This window comes from Syngnathoides biaculeatus, chromosome 2, assembly GCF_019802595.1.
Source record: "Syngnathoides biaculeatus isolate LvHL_M chromosome 2, ASM1980259v1, whole genome shotgun sequence".
In the NCBI taxonomy this organism is placed as follows: Eukaryota; Metazoa; Chordata; class Actinopteri; order Syngnathiformes; family Syngnathidae; genus Syngnathoides; species Syngnathoides biaculeatus.
In genome coordinates, this window is record NC_084641.1 from 34,081,910 (window position 1) to 34,105,186 (window position 23,277).

The following is a 23,277-nucleotide window of genomic DNA, read 5'->3' on the forward strand; positions in this document are numbered from 1 at the left end:
GCAGGGCCCGGAGAAAACCCACACAGACAGGGGGAGAACATGCAAACTCCACACAGGTGGGTTTGGGATTGAACCCAGGACCTCAGAACTGTAAGGCCAACGCTTTCCAGCTGATCCACCGTGCCGCCCATTCCTGATAATATAAAGCCTAAAAATATGTTACTATTATCTCTGTGGAAGTTGGTGCAAGTTAATGCACACCTGAACCATGGTGCCGTCATGATGTGATTCATCTTTCTTATTAATTCTAAAGTTAACTTCATGAATGCTGCACACAAAACATGCATAGAAAAAAATTAAGAGCCAAGAATGGACAAACAATACACAGGTTGTAAGAATAGATAGTAAGGGATATGCTGTATCATAGCACAAGAAAAGCAATTAGTAGTTGGTCAAATTAATGAAAAATGCATTCATTGGAAACTCTAAATCGCCCCTTAGGTGTGATTGTGAGTGCGACTCTTGTCTGTCTCCATGTGCCCTGCAATTGGCCAGCAACCAGTTCAGGGTATACGACAGCTGGAATTGGCACCGGCACTCCCGCAACCCTCGTGAGGATAAGCGGCTCATTCTAGCTTTGCTTGCGTGTGGTGGGCCAGGTGTGTATCTTGTGTCTTCTTTTATGTGCAGCCAGCATTAAATGAGTTGAGCAGGGGAAGGTCGAGTCTGATTGGCTATTGTCAAAACACTTGATCATCGTGATCAACCTGAAATTGATTGTGATCACTAATCGCTATCATTTAATCTCTCAGCCTGAGAAGTGAGTGTGAATGGTTGTCATGTTTTAAATGTGACATGTCATTGCCCAAGCCGGCTGGGAGAGACTCCAGCTCACCGGTGAACCTAGTGACGATAAGCGTTAGGGAAAATGGATGGATTATACTTCGTTGTTTCACACTTGCATAGTTGTTAATGTGCAATTTGTAAATCAACACATGCGGCTCATTTCATTTGTTGCATGAATGCTATTTCCTGTACACAAAAATCTCTCTTTCTTTTGGATTCAAAATGTAATTTGCTGCGATGCATTCTGCTATTTTAGCATTAATATGAAAATACTGATTAACCTAATACTTTGGTTTAATATAAATCATGACATTGTGAAATTTGAATACTGTTTCTTTTCTCATGTGGTCAGTTCTCAGTAAAAAAAAAAAACCATGTTGATATTACTATATTATTTACAATAATCTCTATTATGATTAAGGTGATGGTCTTTACTGTTACAGTATAATGTAGTAATTAATCCTAGCCACAGTAATTAGAGACAGCCTCTTTTGAGATTTAAAGGAGGCTGTTCCAGAATCTAAATCTGGGATTATTATGGAAATACTATTTCTATACTATTATTATTTGATCTGTTTACACCAACCACATCCACATGTGTAATTTTTGTCTTTAACCCTACTGTTAAATGATTGATTCAGATCTCATCATTATGAAAATACTGTCAAAGACAAAAAAACAGCCACATCGATGCCAGCCTCCTGACCTTATAAAAGATGACACAATTGTAAAGACGGCTTCCAGTAATAAGAGTAAAAACCAGGCACGCGTGAATTGTAGTGCACTGCAGATTGTAGTTGACTGTTCATTATTCAGTGAGAAGGTCGGGTAAAAGAAGCATGCTGTGCCTTTTGGTTGACCCCATTCCCCTCTCCCTGAGGTCAGTTGTTGAGATTCCAGAGTCTACTGCAAGATCAACTACAACCCATGGAGGCCTATCGCCTGTCGAAGTATCGATCAATGTTTCCACATAATAGCTCCTCAGAGACTGGTGACCTCTGACTAACACGAACCACTACAGACAACATTCACAAGCAGTATAAGATGGCTTGCCATCATCCCTCTTAGGGAAACATTGTGAGTTTTTTCCAACTCCCAGGTGTTTAGTAACATTTCTGTGACATGCATTCGTCAAACTACTGCACAGATCACCAAAAAACCAAAGCACACTTTACACAGGCTATTTCTTGTATTTCTGCAATCAGCTGATTGTCGGGGGCCAAATCGGTCTATTAATGCATTATTGATTGATTAAATTAAATTTATTTTTTGAGACCATTATTTTTCATTATAATTCTAGCATCTTGTGGGTTTAATCTCTGCCAAGAGACAGACAATATGAGCGGACAATTCGGATGTGGCTTTTAGCATAACAAGAAAGGAACCTAGTGGATGATAACCATGGAATCAATCGTGCTGAACATTTCAAAAGACATGGTGCCCATTTATACATTGCTAAAGCAGTGATTTAATAATACGTTGGAAACTTTTGACCCACGTTACGTGCTTTACACCAATCTGATCTCTATCGAATGATAATTAGCATTTTATGCCGATCGGCTTTAACGTCATAATTTGCCGGTCTGATTAATGATTCCATAAAAGACATTTACTCCGCATGGCCACCAAATAAAGTATGTTATGATCCAAAAGCTAGTTTATTTTTAGCCTTGTCGTGTGTCTTTTGATATCACTTACGGTCATTGGGTTTGCCAAATCAAGCACGACCGGATATACTCATTCCCTTGGCAACGACAACAACAATGGAAGACGCGTGTATTGTGTTGGTCAAAAAAAAATATTGGAAAATAAAATTTGGAAAAATGGTATGGTGGTGGTGGTCACTGGTGATCGGGAGAAGACGTTCATCCAAGCATTGCTTGAGGTATGTTCACGTACTTTTAATAGTACACGACTCACAAGCAGCCAACCAAACATTATTAAGCCCAGCAAATTAGTGCTAGCACTAACAGTTGTATGTAAACATGCTGCCATTATGTCAAATAATGCTCTAACAGTTCAGTGTGAGTGAAGTAATTTAATTACAATAATTTAATTACAGTAAGTTAGCACCCATTATTTCTGTCATGTTGTGATGTTGGTTTGACCTAATTGATTGTAATACATGACCTGACTAGAGAATAGTTTTGAAGGGTTAGCGGTCACAGTAAATGAACAAATCTTTTAAATTCAATGGAATCTCGGAATTCCACATCATTGTACAAATCGGACTTCGACCAAAAAAAAATCAGCATAGAAAATGTCTCAGAATTGGACCCAATTGTCGGAGTCCAAACAGCTGAGAACGTTGAACGCAGAGCCAATTCAAGCAGAGCGATGCCGAACGCACACGGGGCAGTGCCGAGACAAGCCACTGCCTTCTCAAGATTTAAAAAAAAGAATTCCAGTATTTTCTTTGCCTGTGCCCAAAGAAAGAAAAGCAGTGCTACCAGCACCAAAGGAAGAAGGAAAGTTGTGTGAACCACAGTGGCTCTAAGGAAGCAGATAATCGTATGTAAATGTTTGTTATGGCTCTTGCTAACTAGCATTGTATGGCTAAGTTGACCATGCTAAAGAATAAAAATGTAAAAAAGGGCAGGTAGTGTTGCCAAAAACATGACTACAATTACAAAGCAAAGGCCACAGATATTACAAGAAATGGAAAAGCTACTGGAGAATCAAATCATGGCGTGGTGACGATGACACTTCCTCCTTCCCTCTTGAGCCATCACACCGTGACCAGAAAATGTAAATGATACACATTTAAGTTGCTTTAAATGTATGCATTTTTTATTGTTCAAATACAGGATGTAAATGTTTTCACATGAATAGGAATTAAAATGGGAATTTATTATTTGAATATTCTGATAATACACATTTACATTATTTCCTATGGAATAAAACATTTTGGAGGTAAAACAAATCAGACTTTGAACACTTCACAAGATCGAATTATATTCGAACAGTATCAGTTATCTTTTTTTAAACTCGCTGATTATGATCTCCCCCAAAATTCCTGGTTGATCATCCATCCATCCATTTTCTTAACCACGTATCCTCACAAAGGTCGTGGGGAGTGCTGGAGTCAATTCCAGCTGTCATCGGGCAGGAGGCAGGGTACAGCCTGAATTGGTTGTCAGCCAATTGCATGACACATGGAGACAAACAGCCGCACTCACAATCACACCTAGGGGCAATTTAGAGTGTCCAATTAATGTTGCATGTTTTTGGGATGTGGGAGAAAACTAGAGTGCCCTGAGAAAACCCATGCAGGCCCATATAAAGCCTAAATCATATAAAGTCTAAAAATATCTACATGTATTTCTGTTATCTTTGTGGAAGTGGTGGAAGTTAATGCGCAGGGGGGAAAAAAACTGTTGAGAAAATGTTTCAAATGTTTTTTATTTGGTATCAAGAGAAATACAGCTAAACCTGGAATGGAGAAAATGTTTTGATTAATCCCATTGCTACTTCCGTATTGGCCCTTCTACAAGGGCCAGCCTACGAGCCGATGTTGCGAGTATGTGCAAGCTGGCTAAAGTCCTCTCACCAGCAAATGTGAGCTGCAACAGGCTGCTTGTGGGAAAATAAAGCAAGCAATACAAATATTGCTGTCTGACAGTGACAATGAAAACTGAACATTATTTATTTTGCAAAGGCAGAAAGCAATGTACACTCTGGGGTCTAAGTACCGAATTCCAATTTTGTACCTACTTCCACGTACAACAAACTGGAAGGTAAAGAGAGAAACAATATTAAAAGCTCTCATAAAACGCAGCTTCCTCAGGAGACTCACAAAAAGCAACTTTGACATTTGCAAAGATCCCTGAAGGCATCAACGCTGCCAGTGTAAAAACCCAAAAACGGACTGATTTTCTCTTTGAACATTGTTGACAAGGGAAGGCGCATCAAAAGCAAAAATGTGCGACAACATTGTATATTGCAATTCAATCCGCCAGTTTGAAATACAACATCCTACCGTGGGATTTACAAGCACCATTCATCATTGTCAGAGGTATTTTATTGCATCAGAGAGGGCTGCCTTGCAACTAGAAATTGAATTCCAAACACTTCCTGGATGAAAATGTATTGTTTATGTGTAGTAATTAAAAAATGATGTTTCTGCCTAAGGTCTTTTTGCAGCTCCAATGCAGTATTAGGTCTCCCCCCCCCACCTCCCCCCTGAACTCGAAGACACTTGGAAAACGCCACACTTTAGGTGAATAACTAAGCAAGTGCATGGGTGATTTTACAGAGCTTTTACCGCAAAATAATTCAATCGCCAATATTGTAATGCAGCCTGAGTTTCTTCTAAAAACAAAAGAATCACAGGCGTTTTGTGAGCTTCCAAACCCACTTCCCATCACTGTCATATAAAGTCAATCATATGTGCCAGGTAGCTGCCTAATTGAGATTAAAGCGCTACATCTCATGAACCAGAACACCTGTGGGATAGTTTTGAAAATCAAAGAGACAAACGCCTGCCGCATAGCATCACTTTAGACCGCATCAGTATCTGGTCATGGGCCAGCGCACAGGCCCCAAATGTGAGAATTCGGAAGGTGTGTGTCTACTCGGAGAAAAATGGGGGGAGCGGGGGGGGAGCATGCAGAACACGCTGATGTAATGACCTTACAAGGCAAAATGGGCCCTTTGAATAAAGTAATTTCCATCCTCTGTATATACTACGCATAATGTAGAATTGCAAGAGGAAACTGTGCATCTTGATCTCTTAATGCTACTCAAAGAAACCATCAAAGTACATGTCTCCAAATTATGTCTTGACTAAAAAATGAAAGCCTGTAGAGCTGCACACTTTGACTTTGTTTTACTTCCATGTGCTTTGGGCTTTCTTCTGCAACCAAATTCAATGTTTACAGAATCATATTTAAGATGAAAACATTCCATGTCAAAAAAACAAAACATAGTCTGTAGAAACAAAGATTGTACACAAGTGTAATGTTTCGCACCCCCCCCAAAAAAAAAAATGACGACCAATATAATAATAGCAGAACACAGGGTTATTGTGGCGTTTGTGTTTCTAGAACTTCTCCAGCTTGCAAGCGTCCATGTAGCACTAGTCTATTTATTGAATATATTCCAATTTGAAATACATACCGATGTGGGGTATTTAAAGACAATTTTGTTCAGACAAGCAGTTGGTGCAAATTGAAGCTTTTCTTGACTCACACTTACTATGACGTAGCATGCATACTACAAGATTGTCATTTCTTATTGAAGCAGGCTCACATAGACAATGTATGAGAAACTTAAAGAAAAAATGCTAATAACCCCACCATCAGTTCACACCTGCAATGAGGTGAGTATGCCCTTCTGGCATAAAATGACTTTTACAAGGTTCTCATTTGTTGAAATGTTCCCCTGACAGCGTGAGTTAAGTATCATCAAGTGCACTTTTACTTTCTAATGAAATAAATTGATGATTTTTAATTATTGTGTCCATCACCTCAATGACTGAACACTTGTACTAAAAAGCACATGATGGATTTGACTAACATGGATTAGTAGCCAGATGCAGTCCTGTTATCAGGCTACGAAGAAGTGGGTATTATGAGATACACAATACACTAATCTGGAAATATTCCATCACTGCAAAGCTCCCATTCTCTCACATATATAGGCGCCAATCGCAGAGGCTTCTTGTCATTGGATGATGGCATGCTTTTAAAACGACCCATTCAGTCTGGCAGGTCCAACACTGCATGATCTGTGCACGCACATAGTTGCAAACACCACTTGAGAAGTAACTAATGCAAAGTAAATGTCAACTGTTATAAATCTATATTGATCATATTTGCACTCATTCGAGTCGCGGGTGGGGGGGTCGGTTGGGGACAATATCATTTTATCAACAGCATTCGTCCGCTGGCACGAGCGCACCTTCAGCGAAAAATGAGTAATTCTAAAAATAATAATAATAATAAAACACCGAGGAAACCCACACACGAAATTAATAATGCGGCATTGAGAGATTTTCCGTGCACATACCGGTGTTCTCCTGCTCTGCCGTGCAGTTTGTCGAAGAGCAGCGCTCTGGTCAGCTCTACACTGAGCGGATGCCAATCTTGGCGTGCATATGGAGCGCCCCGCCGCGCGCCGCGCGCTCCTGCAGCCCGCGACAGCAGCCGTCCAATGAGACGAGCCCTGGCGGAACGGGGGCAGCCAATCAGCGTCGGATTTTGAAGCGAGGGGGGTCGAAGAAGGCGGATTCTCCTGTGAGGCGCTCAAGTATTCGATTGACGCCTCTGATGATGGATGGGATCAGTGCAAAAAAAGCTTCGATAGTCAAACGTCCACCCAGCCTCCATGTTCCCGTTTCAACTTCACTCCTCACTGAAGTAATTCTTCTCCACGTACACAGGAGGTGAGTTTTGGAGACAGATGGGAACAAAAATACATCCCACCAAATGTTTATTTTCTTTTTTCTTTTTTTTTTACGCAGCCATTATGGGCCTTAATCAGAATTTGATTTTGGGGGTCCAGGTATTTCAAACCCATTTCAAGGGGTGCTCCTGCGCCCTGCAATTGAGTTTCAGCAGCTTTAAAATTGGAAAGATTATTTATTTTTAATTCATGCCCTTTTAAAACAAGCTGCAAATGAGCATCACAGTTAATCTTTTAATTCCTATTAGGGCAGAGAGAGAACAGCAAAAAAAGAGGATTATTATTTTATTTATTCAATTGGTATTCAAAATATTTACAAAAGTAATTTTCTTTGAATCTGTTTTATATGTTGTGCATTGCATGTCATTGATCATTTGTCTTTCTTCACTCCAAGAGTAAGGAAAGAAATTGTGCTCCTTGCATTTAAGTATAAAGGTCCACCAATTTTATTCAAATGTATTACCTCTTCTTATAGCTTTAAATCATCTGTGTTTGTTCATTGACAGACATTTTGCTCTTGTTTTTTATTTCAAGTTCCTCCTCGACTCAATCTGAGCTCTCTCAATCTTCTTTAACGTTTACACCTTCCATCTAGATGTATTTATCGTGTTTTCTTTTGTTCCTTTGATATTGTGTACAATTTGTCTAGCATTAATATCGGCTGGTTGGTGGCAGGTTAGGCTATGGAGACCAGTAAATGTGAGCAAATGTGTGTGGTTAGGGTTGAAGTGTCTGTTTTGTTGCACCTGTCTTATGTTCTGGATTTATTCCTATTATTTTGTAGACTGGTCAGTATTTTTACATGTTGAAAGAACCCCGGCTAAAAGAAATGATACATCTGGAGAGGCTTGAAATAAACAATCTTGGGGACAATGCCTCGCCTCCACACAAACACACCTCTAAACTGAGCATATGCTACATGCAGCATCTCGTCAGTGATGTCCATTGTCCATGCCGCTTATCCTCACAAGGGTCGGGGGAGTAGCAGAGCCTATCCCGGCAAACATCGGACAAAAGGTGGTCTACAGGAAAATATTGACACCATCACTGAGCCGGAATTGATCCCGTAAAGTTAGCCGTGTGTACTACTACATCATCAGTGCCTCTACCAAAGTGATGTGTACAGTATTTAGATTTTGAGCCAGGTTGCCCCATTTGTTGATAGTGCCCACCCTATCCATGAGTAGTTCCACCCTCTCTGGAGAGGAGTAGTTGAACACCAGAGGATGAGAAACAAATGACATGTGTGTGTTCCGTGTTCAGGTCGACCGGTCGTGTGTAACTCATGAAGAAAAGTTCTGGTTTGCTTTTCTAATCCTGAAGAACAGCAAGGAGCTTTTAACTTCTCTGCTCCCAGAAAGATCTTGCTCCTACTCTCAATCACTCTGAATGGTGCGTTATTCTTCTGTTGCTGTGGGAATGAAGTGCATTAGTCCTCCTGCACTTTGGAACTTACATTCCAGTAAAAAGAAAATTTGTAAGGGGATGCTAAAACCTTTGACCTGCAGGGAAGCTGTACCACGCACTTTACGTGTAACGCAGAGGAATCAAATGAAAAATGAATGAAAAGCATTTATTGAAGACGCGAACTACAGCACATCAAGCCCAGACTGTCTACTCGGCTAACTGGCATACACACATCGTGGGACTCAGGACTGCGTCACAAAGGCGCCCTTGATCTTTTACTCTATGTGACAGAAATCACGAAGGAGGACCAGTGGGAACGGACACTTGTCTGCTCAAGACATGTAAATGGTTAGTTCAGTCTTATTTTTTTATAGTTGGGTTGTTGTAGCTAACGAAAATTGTTGCAGTGTGCTGAGCTCTGTAATGTCCGTCCACCATTCCTCGTTGATATAAAATCATATTCCTCCGAAAACGAAAGGTGGTGGAATATTATTTTTTTAATATTGAGGCAAACTCCATTTAGTCCATTTTGTTTTCAAAAAGTAAAACCTGCATATTAGTTCACCACAAGCAAAGCAAAAGCAAAAAATTATTTGTTTAAAATTTGATGACAATGGCAGAAAGAATCTTTGAATCTTTCAAGTGACTAACAAAAAAGGAGCTTAACTGTAATGTTGGCCTTCTGAAAACAGTATCAATTATGCTTTGTAGCACAGCGACACAAGCAGCTCGATGGAGGTTGAAGCCAGACAGCGTGACAGCAGCATTGGGCGCACGTTGGGCACTCGTCCACAAAGCCAAGTCTCCGTGAAGCACAGAGCTGCAGAACGTCCAAAGTCTTTCGTCAGAAGCGTTAGACGATGTCCCCGCTTTCGAAGGCGGACTAGTATCCTGGATCGCGAGCATCTTCGTCGCGAGGCTTTGAAGAGCGTGCCGACTAGCAACTCTGGAAAATGCTTCAGCGAATAGGCAAGAGTTGTCGAAAAAAAGTCAGAAGAAAAATCAGAAGAAGTCTCTCTGACTGTTATAAAGTCCTCTCTAGTGTACTTGAGTGCCGAGACGCCCGTGAAACACGAAAACACAAACAGTAACGGAGAGCTTTCCGGAGGCTACAACACTGATACACGTTAGGTAGGGAAATTAAATGGCGGCGCGCAGTGGTATATGGGTAATTCAGCAAAAAATGTGACGTCAGTGAGAACAACCCATTGTTTTTGCTGAAGTAATTGACGTTATACAGTACACACTACCGTATCCACTTTGCTCGAGGAAGAAGTGGCTCCTAAAATTGGAAAGGTGGTCCCAGATGAAAAAAAATGTCTTCTAAGTCCTACGGAGTCTTTCTGTATCAGTAAAAATCAATATACCTCTCTCCAAAGAGATCCCTTCTTGCCTTTTATGTGTGAGCGGTGTATCAAACACCTCAGCGCCACAGCTGCTCTCATTCCTCTGTGCACTTACTCATTAAAAGGTCATAAACTGTTGAATTCATGAAGCTTTATTTCACCCAAAACGCAGACAATAAATGGAAAAAAAAGTAAAACCTGTCCAAATATATTCATTCAAGCAATCAGTTTCAGGAACATCCATTTATGTGAAATGCAATATGGCAAATATAATTGCAACAAGTCATATGTGAATTCTGTGCAACATATAAGAGCAATTATTCATGTTATGCTGCACACCAGGTGCAGATCATCTTTGCTAAAATTGCTGAAAGCTAGGTGACCTAAATGAGAGCAGTTCATCTCTCCATGGGCGTGCACGTAAAATTTAACATGGGCTCGGCTGCCTGATTAAGCACTGCTGCTTGGTACTTAATAATCATCGCTGTCATCATCATAGCATCGGTTCCTCCTGATCTGTTCCTCCACTGTCAAATTGTCATCACAGGACCACAGAAAAGCATCCCGGCCGCTGTCGCCTTCTCTCCTCTCATCTCCTGCTTGCTCTGCACTTTCCCTTTGCTCTTCCCCCAAATCCAAGAGGTCATCCAGTGCTGACAGCGGAGGCCCCGCCCTAGCTGTTTTGTCAAAGATGTCAAATTGCATATCTGATAGGAGAGTAGAGCCACTGGTACTGAGGCCAGCAAAAATGTCCTCCAGAAAGCTGGACGTGTTAATCTTTGGCTCAGCTGCCTCCTTCTTGAACAAAAACTCTCCCTCGGCCTTCTCTTCTGGAAAATGTACGAAAATGTCTGGATCTGAATCTGTGGCCTCAGCACATTTGGTATCCACTGGAACGAAGGCGTCATCCCTCTGTGCCAGTTGTAGCACTTCAGTTGGCATCCAGTTTGAATCTTCCCTGCAGTCAGCTAGGAAAACACCTTTAGTTCTACACACATCTGTCGAAAGGTTAGACTGAATTCCCTTTTCCTCATCCTCAGTCGGGCCTTGCAACAAAACTTGATAGTCAAGCGCCATACCGCTGTTGTTATTATTGTTGATGTTTGAATTTCGGGCTTCTTCATCTCGTAAGGTCACCTGTAACGCTTCTTCATTTCTCCCTCTAGCCACCTTTTCACCTGCTGCATAATTCGGCTTTCTGTCACTTACTGTCATATCCTCCAGATTCTGCTCTTCTTGCTTCTCCATCACATTTTTCATAAAACCATTCCGAGTCTCTTCATTTTCCTCCTTGACTTCAGACTCTACAACATAGTCTAGTGGAAGCACATAGTCTAAGGGACTGTTGTCCACTTCCTGTCCAGCACTCTCTCCAGCTGCTTCCGGAGAGGCAGAGGCAGTACAAATTGAAGGTTCAAGTGCAGTCTCCTCTTTAGTTGTCATATTTGAGATTAAACAAGTGCTCCCTTGCACACTGTCTTGGTGCCCATTTGGTACTTCAGCAGGGAGAATGCCACCCATTTTCAACCCAGGCTTGATTGGCTGGCCGACTTCTTCTTTTTCTTGGGCTGTATCCTCTGCAGGGGGCCATGATGGCTTCATCAACTTTAGCTCCTGCTCAACAGTAAAGGATGTCTTGACAGAATCAGTCTGAGGAGGCCACACAACAGATATCTTACTTGTTGACTTAGTGTTTCCACTTCCAGCTGAGCTTGCATCACAATGCTGATGAATAAATTTGCTCTGAGCAGTCGAATATTTGGAATTCTTGACTTTCTTTTCTGGTGAGGATGATTTGAATACATTTTTTTCAATTGATTCCTTTTGGATGTTGTTATTCCATCGTTCTTTGAGTGGTTTCTGTCCAAATCCTTCGTTATAATTTCCTTTGGACTTGAAGAGTTGCTTGTAGTGTGGCGTGCAATACATTCGTCCATGGAGAGATGCGTAGTTGCCAAGACTATTAAAGAAGGAGCACAAAGCACACGTAAACACTTGGAAAACAGTCACATTACAAATATTTGCTGTATGGCATCACTTCACCTCAGTTTGCCTCTACAATGTTCACAGCGAAAGCAGCTTTTATGGAAGTTTTGCTTGTCTGCAATCAGAGATTCCATCGGGTACACCCTCTTCTGACAAACCCTGCACAGTTCGGAATCTGGAACTTGAATCTTCTGCACACATAGGAGATACCGTTATAATTTACACAAATATACATTAGCAACATCATGCAGCTTCAAGAACATTTTCTGGTAAACTTAATAAGGTACACCTGCACCGCAATGACATGCAATACAAGTCAGAAATAATGTTTGTAATTGTGGGCATAGTTTACATTGGTTTATTACCACACTGCATCATATTGTGAGTTGTGAACAAAACACAGTATTAAACAATTCTTGGTACAATACACTTCAGTTCTACTGTATATGCCTGCAAACGACAACCGCAGCAGATCTATTGATGAGTTGGACCTTTGGAACCTATTGTTGAATCCAGCAGAACCATTATGCCATTATTTGTATTTCACACCTTTTTTCAGCATCACTGTGGTTAAGACAGCAAGAATGTATCAGATTTTAATGAAGATTCTGGTTTAATATTTCTAGCCTGACTGTATTACTTCAAGTGTAACTTGGAAAACCCCAGACTATTCAAATGTATTGAAACCAGTGGAAGACAAACTGAAACTCAATGATGTCAGCATTTTTGTCTTTCAAGTCTTCTAAGAGCCAACCAAGTAAATGAGCAAAACTAATCTGTAGCAATTTGCACACATGAATACATTTAATAACCATCATCTCTTGTGAGTTTGCTGTGTTTTATTTACATTTTTGCGTTGGTCATGCTATTTGCCTAATTATTGATTCTGTCCTGTTCCAGATGATGCATGTAGTACAGCTTTGTATTGTTAGATTGCATCTTTGCGTAGTATTGATTAATATTATAAAGTACAGCAGTGAAACTATGGTGTACAAACAAATTGGTTGACAAAAAAATCTGGGATAAATATTGCTTGAATTCACAAATTATTGTTCAGTTTGCAAACGGTCAAAGCATCTACATAAAGTTGTGCTTTCTCTCATACAGTGTGTCATGTAATTTAGGATGTATTTTTGTTTTCCTGTAAATGAACCCCAAGTAATAACTGCCAGGAATGTGAAAAGTCTTAAGTGAAGCACTTTTTGGAAGCCCTAGAAAGTGTCGCAGTGCCGGTGTCAATAGGCCAGCTCCTATTGGTGGGGCTGGCTGCGGTCCGCCACATATTGTTTCATTGTTGTTGTTTTTTTTGTATGTATATTTTTTGAAGAGCTGTAAACTCTACTCTGTAATGCAGGATGAGCCGTTCCATTACATTGACTGTGAAAATGCAATGCACCTATCAGTCATTGCTGGTGCATGTAATGTAGGTTCCCACTGAAGCCCTACATTGTGGACAATGAAAACATCACAAACTATCCATCCATTTTCTGAGCTGCTTATCCTCAAAAGGGTCAGATGAGTGCTGGAGCCCATCCCACCCATCTTCAGTAAGGGGCCGGGGTACACCCTGAAGTGGTTGCCAGCCAGTCGCAGGGCACACAGAAACAAATGGCCAAATGTAATCACAATCACACCTAAGGGGATTCAGAGTCACCAATTAATGCGTGTTTTGGGGATGTGGGAGGAAAAAAACCCACACGGGTACAGGGACAACATGAAAACTCCACACAGGCGGGAGTGGAGCCTGGAGCCTGGTCCTCAGAACTGTTAGGGAGATGCTCTCACCAGTCTTCACCATTCCGCCAACATCACAAACTAAGTGTGATAAATATGAGTTTAAAATGTTAGTATCATTGTTAGAATCCCATCGAAGTGGCATGGACAAACAGAAAAATATATGAGCTGTGAATATTAGGTGTTAACTGCTGGCGTCATTGCACCTGCAAACATTTCCCAACAATAAAATAAACACAACAACAGGCAGGGTTAAGTGGGGTTAATCCAATGTTTTCCTTTTACACAATGTATCAAAATGTCACAAGCAAAACACACCATCATGCCTGCTTAGTGTCCTCATGCTGCAATGCTCGGTTTACCCATCACAACAGTCTCCTGTTGATGTGTGACAATCTGTGAACTTCTCTGCTCCATAACTCTGAAGCCCACATTCTGGAAGTTTCCTTGGCTTTCAGCCCAGGACTGCTGCAAGTTTCTCAGTAGCTCCTCAGTAGAGGCATCAGAGGGCACAGCAACTGTTGGAACTCTGCCTCTTACCACATCAGCATAGGACGGAGGATTGCCACGGGTCCCAGAGGTCCCAGAATGCACCTCACTCCTCATTATGTTCCCAAATTCATCAATACTGCCTAATCCCTCAGCTAGTGAGGACATTTCAGACTGGTTCACTTCCCGAGAGTGGGTAAAGTCTGACTCTCTTTTTTCAATTTGTTCTCGTAGGTCTCGAGCTGCCTGAGAACTGTGCTCGCCACTTTCAAACACATTCTTTATGGCTTTGACATTGAATGTTGACATTTCTTCTGTTCGCAGGGGGTGTGGGTCGGCCACTGCATCCTCAGGATCGCTACCCAGCCTCTCTGTGATCACAATTGGCTCTTTCCTGGAGTAGACTGTTGCTTGTGAAGACTCAAATTTATTTACCAGCTTTGTCATGTGCACTCTTGGGAGGTCCTCTTTCAGGATGTCTGCAGTCAAAACCTGACCACTCTCCTCGGTATCAGCTTCAAGGCGTTCAGGGATATCAATTGGATCCTTCCGAAGGTATGACTTGTTTACTTCTGCTTTCTGGGCTTCCTCAAAGAAACACTTTTTGTCTCTAACTGTCATCATGGAGTCGCTCAGTTCTGCCACATTTACTAATAGCTCCTCATTTCTCACTGTGGGAGTAGCCTGTTGGATACATGGAGTTGAACCCTCTCTAGCTTCCACAAACAACCCTGCTGTCGCCAAAGGAGGAGGTGGAGGAGCAGGGGGAGGAGGGGTGGAGTTGCAAGGAACCTTTGAGGTAGTGTCTTTCAATTTCATCATCTTCTCAGAGCGGTTCATGGTGGGAGATGGTGTGGCCCGGAAGGTAGATGTGGCAGTGTACTGCTTACGAGTTGGAGGCGGAGGCGTCCCGACAGACTTGTAAGGCGGTGGTGATGGGGTGCAACTGAGCGGCGACTCTATCTTTCTTGATTCAATGCTAATGAAGGTGGGAGAGGGAGTGCGGATACTTGCCAATGGGGAGTGGACTCTCTGATGTGCTGCCTCACTCAGATCATATTGCACTTTGCTTTCATGCAGTGACTTTTTTTCTTCAGACCCCTTCTTTTCAGTTTTAGATGAACCAATGCTGATTTTTGATAACTTTGTAGTCACACCACTTAAGACCTTCTGATCTGGTTTTGGAGCCACTGGGGGAGGCGGGGAATGGAGCACTTTCTCTTTCATTTCCACAGCTGTCAGTTTCTCCGCCAGATTTGTGTGCTTAACTTCAATAATATTATTTAGATAAACCACCATCTCTTTCAACTTTTTCTTATTTGACTGTTTTGCAAGTCCACATAAATTCTTTCTCTCATCTGAGCCAACCAGCCAGTCAGGGAGATCACTTATAATCCTGCTGACAGTGGCGGAGTCGATCTTGCTTGGTGTGCCCTCAAGCTCTTTCATTTGAGTGAGCAGCGTCTGCATTGCATAAAATTTCTCTAATTCTGGCATTTCTTCTGAATGGCCCTCGTCCATACAAGTCATTGCAACGGACATGTCGCTATTTGACTTTCCCAATATTGTCTGTGTTTTCATTATTTCTGCAGCTTCTTGCTTTTTTTGCTTTTGATGCATATGAGCAACCTCTTGCCTTTGAGAGCTATGCTGGACCACCCTCTCGGTCACAACCATTTCCTCTTGTCTTTGGACCTCCTGTGTCTTCACACTCTGCTGAACCTGGGGTACTGATACTGTCGTCGCCTTCTTGGGCATTAAAACAGTTACTGCTGGTGGCTGGGTTTTTTTGGTTTCATTCATATGCACGGGTTCCCCAGAAATCGTAAGACTTTCTTTCTTAATGGGGACCCGATTTTTTGTATCTTCCACTTGAACTTTTGTCATTGATGATGTCACCTGCCTGCTTTCCTGAGTCAGTTTTGCTTCGCTCCTCTGTGTCACATTGCTTGCCTGCTGCTGGGAGTATTTTTCGCTTTTCTTTGCCTTTTCTTGTCCTAATGCATCTTCTTCCTCATTTTTTTTCTCAGCTGGCATCTTAAAGGTTCTCACCTTGAAACATGGTGTTACCTTGGGATTTTTTGTGGGCTGAGAGGGGGCCATTTTTCCTTCTTTTGTCAATAGTTCATTGACATTTTTCACATCCTCAGCTCCCTGCATGGGTGCTGTGCGCCCAGGGACATGTATATTTTTTTTAGATAGATCACTGTGTGTCACAACAATATTACTGGCCTTGGAATCTTTAATAATTTGTTGCTGTTGAGTGACTTTAGATGTGATGACATTTGAGCATGACTGGACTTCTACATTAGAGGTGTAATGTTCAGACTGGGATACAGTAAAAGGTTGAGTCTTGAGCACGGGCGCTGGTGGGTTTGTTACGGTGACTTGTGAGGAGAGTAATTTTCCTGATGAGATCTTACTAGAAGGTTGCTTGCTATCTAAATTGGAACATCCTGGAGCTACTTTCTTTCTTGCCACAGAGATAACTGGCTTGCTCAAAGGAATCTGAGATGGCATTTTCTTGTTGGTTATGTGTTGTACTGAAGTTTCTTCTTTGGGAACTTGTACACTTATTTTGGATGCTTTGGTGGATTCTACTTTTTCAGTCCCATTTAATGTGGAAAGTTGCAGACTGTCAAGATACAGGGGGGGTTGTTTAATTACTGGAGGAGAGGTGGAAGTTGTGACTATGCTTGTCCCTGTTTCTCCATTCTCCATTTTCTGCTGACGGTATTTTTCCTCTGCAAGCATTAGAGGGGTTTTAAATTTGCGAGCGTATGGCCTCAGCTGTGGTGCAGGGGCAGGTTCAGGGGGCAGAGGCAATTTTATGGGGGGAAATATTTTTTTGGGTGGCTGTGGGCTCGCTTTTTGGATATGTTTATCAGAGAGGACGTTTGGTATTTTTGTTTCTGATTGAATAATCTTGTGTGACTGCTGGATTGCTTTTGTTATGTCTTCCTGAACATTGACATCTCTGTAGGCTGCAAATGTTGATTTTTCTTGGTCGAGGTGGGCCTGAGTGGGACGTTGCACTTGATTCTGCACGTTGCTCTGCCATTTTGGTTTGACAGGTGCAGGTCTTTGTTCCTCTAGTTGTTTGGGCACTTTAAAAAAAGGCTTGCCAATGGGCTTCCCTGGACTTGTGGCAGGAGGCAAAGGCATTGCACTAAGTTCTTCCTGTGAAGGCGGGGGAGGAAGGAAATCTTGTCCAGAACAAGAGGTTGGAGAATGAGGTGGAAAAAATTCTGGTTCTAATTTTCCACTTTCAACAGGAGGTGGTGGCGGTGGAAGGTCACTTTCCTGCGTTGCGGTGGGAGGTTGGGACAAGCAAGATGCTGGGATTTCCAGCAATGGAGATGGTGGTGGAGGGAGGGAAAGCTCAGACTCAGAGGAAGGAGGTGGTGATGAGGGAGGTGGAGGGAAGTAAAGTTCTGGCTTACCCTTTTTATTCACACCTCGCGTCACCATGTCAAGATTGCGAGAGTCACTTTTCATGTTTTTGAAGCGCTGTGCGAAAGCCTTATTCTCAATCTCCTTTTTAGCTCTGTGCTCATTTATTGTGGCATTTTGTTTACGAGAGACACTTTCCTGCATGACGGTTGTCTGTTCCTTTTGGATTGTCTTTGTTTCAGATATTTGCTTGTTTGAAATATTTGTCTCAATTGAGCTGTGCACTGATTTAATTGTTTTCATGTCTGCTGTTTTAGCTTTTGGTTGCTCATAATTAGATGTTGGCTTAGTCTTTATCATAATGGTCTTCGGGGATTGTGTTTTCTGTGGGGGCAGCACTTTGAGCTTTTCTTCTTTTATGCTCTTTTGTTGAAAGGCCCCAGCAGTATTGTCTGTTTTGGATAGAGTCATTGAGGCCTCATTAGTAATTACCTGTGTTTTAACCAGTTTGCTTTCATTGTGCTTTTGCGACTCACAGCTATGAAAGAGTTTTTTTACAGCAGTGTCTAAACTGCCTCTTGCGCTCTTCTGCTTTACTTCAAGTAATTGCTCTTGTGCCACTTGATTTACGGTTACTGGATTTTTCTGTGGAGCTTTTGCTTTTGATTGCATGCGCTTTGGCTTTGAATACTGTTTTTTTTGCATCAGGCACTTTATCGCACCTTGAACATCACCTTTTACTACTTCCTCTTTTTCCACAAAAGTTGTTTCTTGTCCTTCATAGAGTGAGTTTATGGATGTTTTCACATCTCCTTCGATGCTCCCGCGGCGCTGCATCCTTGGGCTGGTTGTGGGTTCGAGAAGGAGCTGAATAGTTGTTTTAACATCCCCTTGTTCACTCACTTGATGCTGATGTGTCTTTTTCTCACTGGATGCCTCATGTAAACTTTGCATAGCAATGTGGATGTCTCCTTTGACAATCTCCTCTTTTTCAACTTCCTTGACAGCATGTTTGGCCTCCTCCAGGGACTTGAGGGTTCCTTTGATATCACCTGGTACTAAATCTTCAATGGTACCTTCCATTTTTGTAGTTGCAGACTTCTCAAGTGACTCAAGAGCACTTCTAATGTCTCCTCTGATTATTTCTGGCTTTTCCATTTCTTTGGGCTGATGCTGAGCCTTCTCCAGAGATTTTAAAGTTGTGGGTATGTCTCCTTTCACCACCTCCTCTTTCTCTATTGTCGCTTTATGATTGACGGCTTGGCTTAGTGAATCCAAAGCTGCACTAAGGTCACCTTTTACAATGTCTTGTTTCTCCAGGTTTCTGTAAGTCACAGTGGGCTCTGTCATAAAGACTTGAACAATGCTGCATACATTACCAGGAACAATATCATCTTTTGCCACTGTGCGGCCTATCTCCTGTTGATTCTTACGAAGCAAGATTTTTGTTTCCTCAATATCCCCGCCTATAATGCACTCCTTTTGTACTGCTTGTGCGGTTTCATCAGTTCCATATTGAAGTTGCTTCAAGTAGTCCAAGGCGCCTGACTCAATGCATGTAGTGTAAAAGCTTACATTACCCCTTTCTATATCCCCTACCCTTATCTTTTTAGACTCCTCTGCTCCAGAGTTGGAGAGGAGACGATGAAGGGTTTTACTGACATTCCCTTGAATTATATCCTCTTTCTCCATGCATGCTCTTTCCCCTTTATTCAACAAAGAATATATTGTCATCCTCACATCTCCCTTTTCATCCTCTTGAATCAGAATGCCACGTTTGGAAGAACTCTCATTACTAAGCAAATTTTTCATGGCCTCCTGAATGTCCCCATGGAGGATTTCTTCTTTCTCAATATTGTTGCTTCTCTCTTGGTTAAACAGTTGTTCTACTGTAGTGTTGATATTGCCCCGCTCTTCAACGTCAATAGTTATCGCCCTCTCAGTGGTTTCCCTACGATTCAAGAGATTCAACATGATGTTACTTAGGTCCCCAAGTATAATCTCTTCTCTTTGAATTTGGGGAGTCTCCTGGTTCATTAGTTTGTACTTAGCCATGCGAACGTCACCAATTTCATCTGCCTCAATGAGGATACCTTGTGAATTGACCATTTTCTGACAGTAGAGTTCTTCAAGTGTCTCTTTAATGCTTTTACCGACAATGTCTCTTTTTTCCACAGTCCTCTCATTGAATTCATTAAAAGGTTTTGTTTCAAAGAGCCATGTTGTTGTCTTTACATCCCCCTGCAGGATTTCTTCCCTTTGAATCAAAATCTCTGTGTCCTCCATCTTTTTGATGCTGTCAAGTGGGTGCTCCTCAAAGAGCCACACAGACTGTTGAACATCCCCTTTCATCACTTCCTCCTTTGTCACTTTCTCCATACCATCATACTCTGCGCGTTCACCACCAATCTCATCAATTGCATGGGTTTCAAACATCCACGTGGCTGATTTGACATCCCCCTTTTGGATTTCACTTACACTGACCGTTCTGATGTATTTTTGCGATATCTCATCTGTCTCAAATCGCTGCTTGTTTGTCCTCACATCACCACCTTGGATATCTGCAACTGTTTTAGATTTAACTTTTATTTCCTCTGCAATTTCATCTAAAGGTTGTGTTTCAAACCTCCATCTGGCCGAGCTAACATCTCCCTTGTTGATTCCTTCTTCAGTAACAGCTTTTATAACATACACCTCCTCTGAGTCTCTAATAGAATCTAGAGGTTTGGTCTCAAACAGCCACCTGGCACCCACCACATCTCCTCTCACGATCTCTTCTTTGGTGACCGTGGTAACTTCATGGTAATAGCCTTCTTTATCACAGATCGCATAGAGGGGTTGGGTCTCGAACATCATGGTGTAATTTTTGACATCCCCTTTCTCTAGATCATTTCTAAAAATATTTGTGAGTTTTGAAATATCAGACTCCGTGGACTCATCTTTAATTTGATCCAGGGAGAAGGTCTCAAAAGTGAAACGGCCTTTGCCAACATCACCCCCTTGTACATCAGTGACCGTTCGAATTTCTCTATCCCCTTTCGATTCGTCATGGATTGTATCAATGGGGTGGTTTTCAAACATCCAGGTGCAATTGACCACATTGCCTCTCTGGATGTCCTCTGCCTGCTGCATCTTTAACAGCTGCATTGTTTCTTCTGAAGTGGAGCTCATTATGTCTGATGAGCGATTCTCAAAAATGTATTTCATCCTGGAAACATCACCTGATTGAATGTCGATTTCTGTGACCCTTTTGAAAGAACCACTGTCCTCACCAGTTAGGTTTTCAAGATTCTCTGTCTCAAAAAGAAAGCGGGCCAGCCGCACATCTTTGCCTTGTATTTCTTCTTGTTTCACAGTGCAGGTTTTTAAAATGGTCTCAGACTCTGACTCTGTATGGTCACGTATGTTGTCAAGACTCTGAGTTTCAAAGAGCCAAGTGCATGTTTTGACATCCCCTTTCTGCACTTCATGAACATTTACCTCACTCTTATCAGTCTTGTCATATAAGACATCCATTGGTTGTGTTTCAAATAGCCACCTGCAAGTCTTAACATCCCCTCTTTCAATTTCAGTCTCATCTTTTGTCTCCTTTTCTTCATTATCAATATGTTTAATGGCATCAAGCTGCTGCGTTTCAAAGAGCCACTTGGCCGTCTTAACATCACCTGATTCAATCTCTTGCTTAGATATACCTTTTATGATCTGAAACTTTTTAAGGCTTTCATCAAAATCATCAATAGGCCGTGTTTCAAACATCCATCGACAACTATGCACATCTCCCTTGACAATCTCCTCTCGCCTTACAGTCCTCACCTCATGATAATGGCCAGAGCTGTCTTGCATTGCATAAAGAGGTGTAGATTCAAAAAGAACTCGATTAGATTCCACAGATCCACTTGTGACACCCTCAACTTGAATTTTCTGTGTTGCTTCACATTTACTTAAATCCATACTTTCAAACTTTTCCTTACAGTTTGTCACATCACCTTTGTCTAGAGCTTCAATGTACACAGTTCGCATCACTTCTTTTTTCTCTTCTCCTATATTTGCTAATGGTTGGCTTTCGAAGACCCACTTTTGATGCCTCACATCGCCCTTTTCTTCTTCAGTTGCAGCCATTTTCTGAAGTTTCCCCACATCAATTAGATCCTTGAGATTTTCCATGGGCACCGTTTCAAACAGGTGCTTTGCAGATTGCACATCACCTCCAACAATCTCCTCACACTGCAAAGATCGAGCATTGGCATTATCTTTCAGCGTATCCATGGGCTGAGTCTCAAAAACCAGGCAATGTTTCTTTACATCAGCACCAATGATCTCTTCCCTTTTCTTCATGGTGGTCTCCCATTCCTCATCCTTGATAGTGTCCAGAGTCTTTGTCTCAAAAAGCCATCTACCCTTATTGACCCCCCCTTGAATGTTGTCCTCCATAGAAATACCACATAAAAGCTTTACATTAGCAAGGTCTTTGCTAATAGTATCGAGGGGTTGGGTTTCAAACATCCAGCGTGATGTCTTTACATCTCCTTTCTCAGTCTCCTCCCTGCGAATGGTTGTGATCTCCAGCATTTCTCCAGAATCCCCCCTGATGACACACATGGGCAGAGTTTCAAACATGCGAGTGGTTGTCTTCACATCCCCTTTAACCTCCTCCAACTCAGATTTTAGGCTCAGAAAATGGCTTTCCTCAATGGTTTCTGCTTTACCCAGTGAATCTAGATGCTGGGTTTCAAAGAGATACCTGGCTGTTTTCACATCTCCTCCAGTGATGTCTTTTGTGTTAACAGAATCCTGTTCATCTTCTTGGTAGATCTTATTCAGATAGTCTAAAGGCTGTGTTTCAAAGAGCCACGTAGCAGTACGGACATCACCTCTTGCAAGATCAGTCACCTTTTGTGTTTGCTCTGAAGAAGTGAGTGTCTCACTTCCCAGAACATCCATGGGCTGAGTCTCAAACATCCAAGCTGTGTATTTTACATCCTTACCAGCAATGATTTCTTGCTCTGCAATATTCTTAACCTCATTCTCATCAGGAGTGTCATCTTTTATTGTGTCCAATGGCTTGTTTTCAAACATCCAGCGCCTAGATTGCACTTCTCCTCTAAGGATCTCATCCCACTCCAAAGATTCTCGATCAGGGCTCGTACTCCCACTCGAGCCTTCATTTTCAAACATAAAGCATGTCTGCTGAACATCCCCCACCATTTCCTGGGTCTGTTCGGACTCAGTTAGTTGATTTAGGTAGTCTTCTTCCAGGTTTTTACGAACCTCTGGATGAATATGCTTGTAGAGGCGCTTTAGTTCAGCCCTGCTCTTGTTTTTAAAGTATTGCTCCTTGTTAACATTACTTTTACATTGAGGGTCTTGCCTCTGGGCTTGGGCACTGCTCTCATGGGTTTCCTGAGGTATCTCAAGAAGATTTGTTGGAGGAGGAGGAGGAAAACACTCCGCTGTTTCATGAGTCACTGATGACTTTTTGTTCTTTACAGAGGAGGTGCTTTGGTGGTTGGTCATAGTTGAGGTTTTGGACAAATGGCTTACTGGCATCCACTGAAACTGGTTAAAGTCCATATCGACCTAGGTAATTCATAAATAGGCATGGCAAGAGGACACGTTAAAATAAGGTTGCATTGTCTTTCCATAAAACAGTAATGTACCCTAATTCACAATGTGCTCACAAAAGGATCAAATGTCAAGTCTGTGTTCAGTTTGCCATTGAACAGGTTAAAAG

The 23,277-nt window shown here is 41.9% G+C and overlaps 3 protein-coding genes across 11 annotated transcripts in view; all 3 read right to left on the bottom strand.

Annotated features, from left to right (window-relative positions):
* Window positions 1–6,912, bottom strand: part of LOC133491093 (beta-1,3-galactosyltransferase 1-like) — a 117,270-nt gene extending 110,358 nt beyond the window's left edge. For 6 of the 9 annotated variants that reach the window (XM_061802065.1, XM_061802026.1, XM_061802042.1 and 3 more), the window contains exon 1: window positions 6,796–6,912. The gene's annotated coding sequence lies outside the window, so the exon portion shown is untranslated. The remainder of the gene's footprint in view (window positions 1–6,795) is intronic. The other 3 variants (XM_061802071.1, XM_061802003.1, XM_061802049.1) reach the window with 1 other exon arrangement.
* Window positions 6,913–9,318: 2,406 nt separating this feature from the next.
* Window positions 9,319–11,981, bottom strand: LOC133491237 (uncharacterized). The gene has a single exon (XM_061802209.1). It carries the CDS (start codon window positions 11,871–11,873, stop codon window positions 10,416–10,418), a length of 1,458 nt encoding a protein of 485 aa, XP_061658193.1. The 5' UTR covers window positions 11,874–11,981; the 3' UTR covers window positions 9,319–10,415.
* LOC133491174 (xin actin-binding repeat-containing protein 2-like) overlaps window positions 11,981–23,277 on the bottom strand; it is a 75,542-nt gene continuing 64,245 nt past the window's right edge. The window contains exons 8-9 of the mRNA XM_061802094.1: window positions 14,027–23,123; window positions 11,981–12,121 (exon numbers count right to left, since the gene is read on the bottom strand). Of these exons, the coding sequence (XP_061658078.1) occupies window positions 12,027–12,121; window positions 14,027–23,123 (9,192 nt within the window). The 3' untranslated portion in view covers window positions 11,981–12,026. The remainder of the gene's footprint in view (window positions 12,122–14,026; window positions 23,124–23,277) is intronic.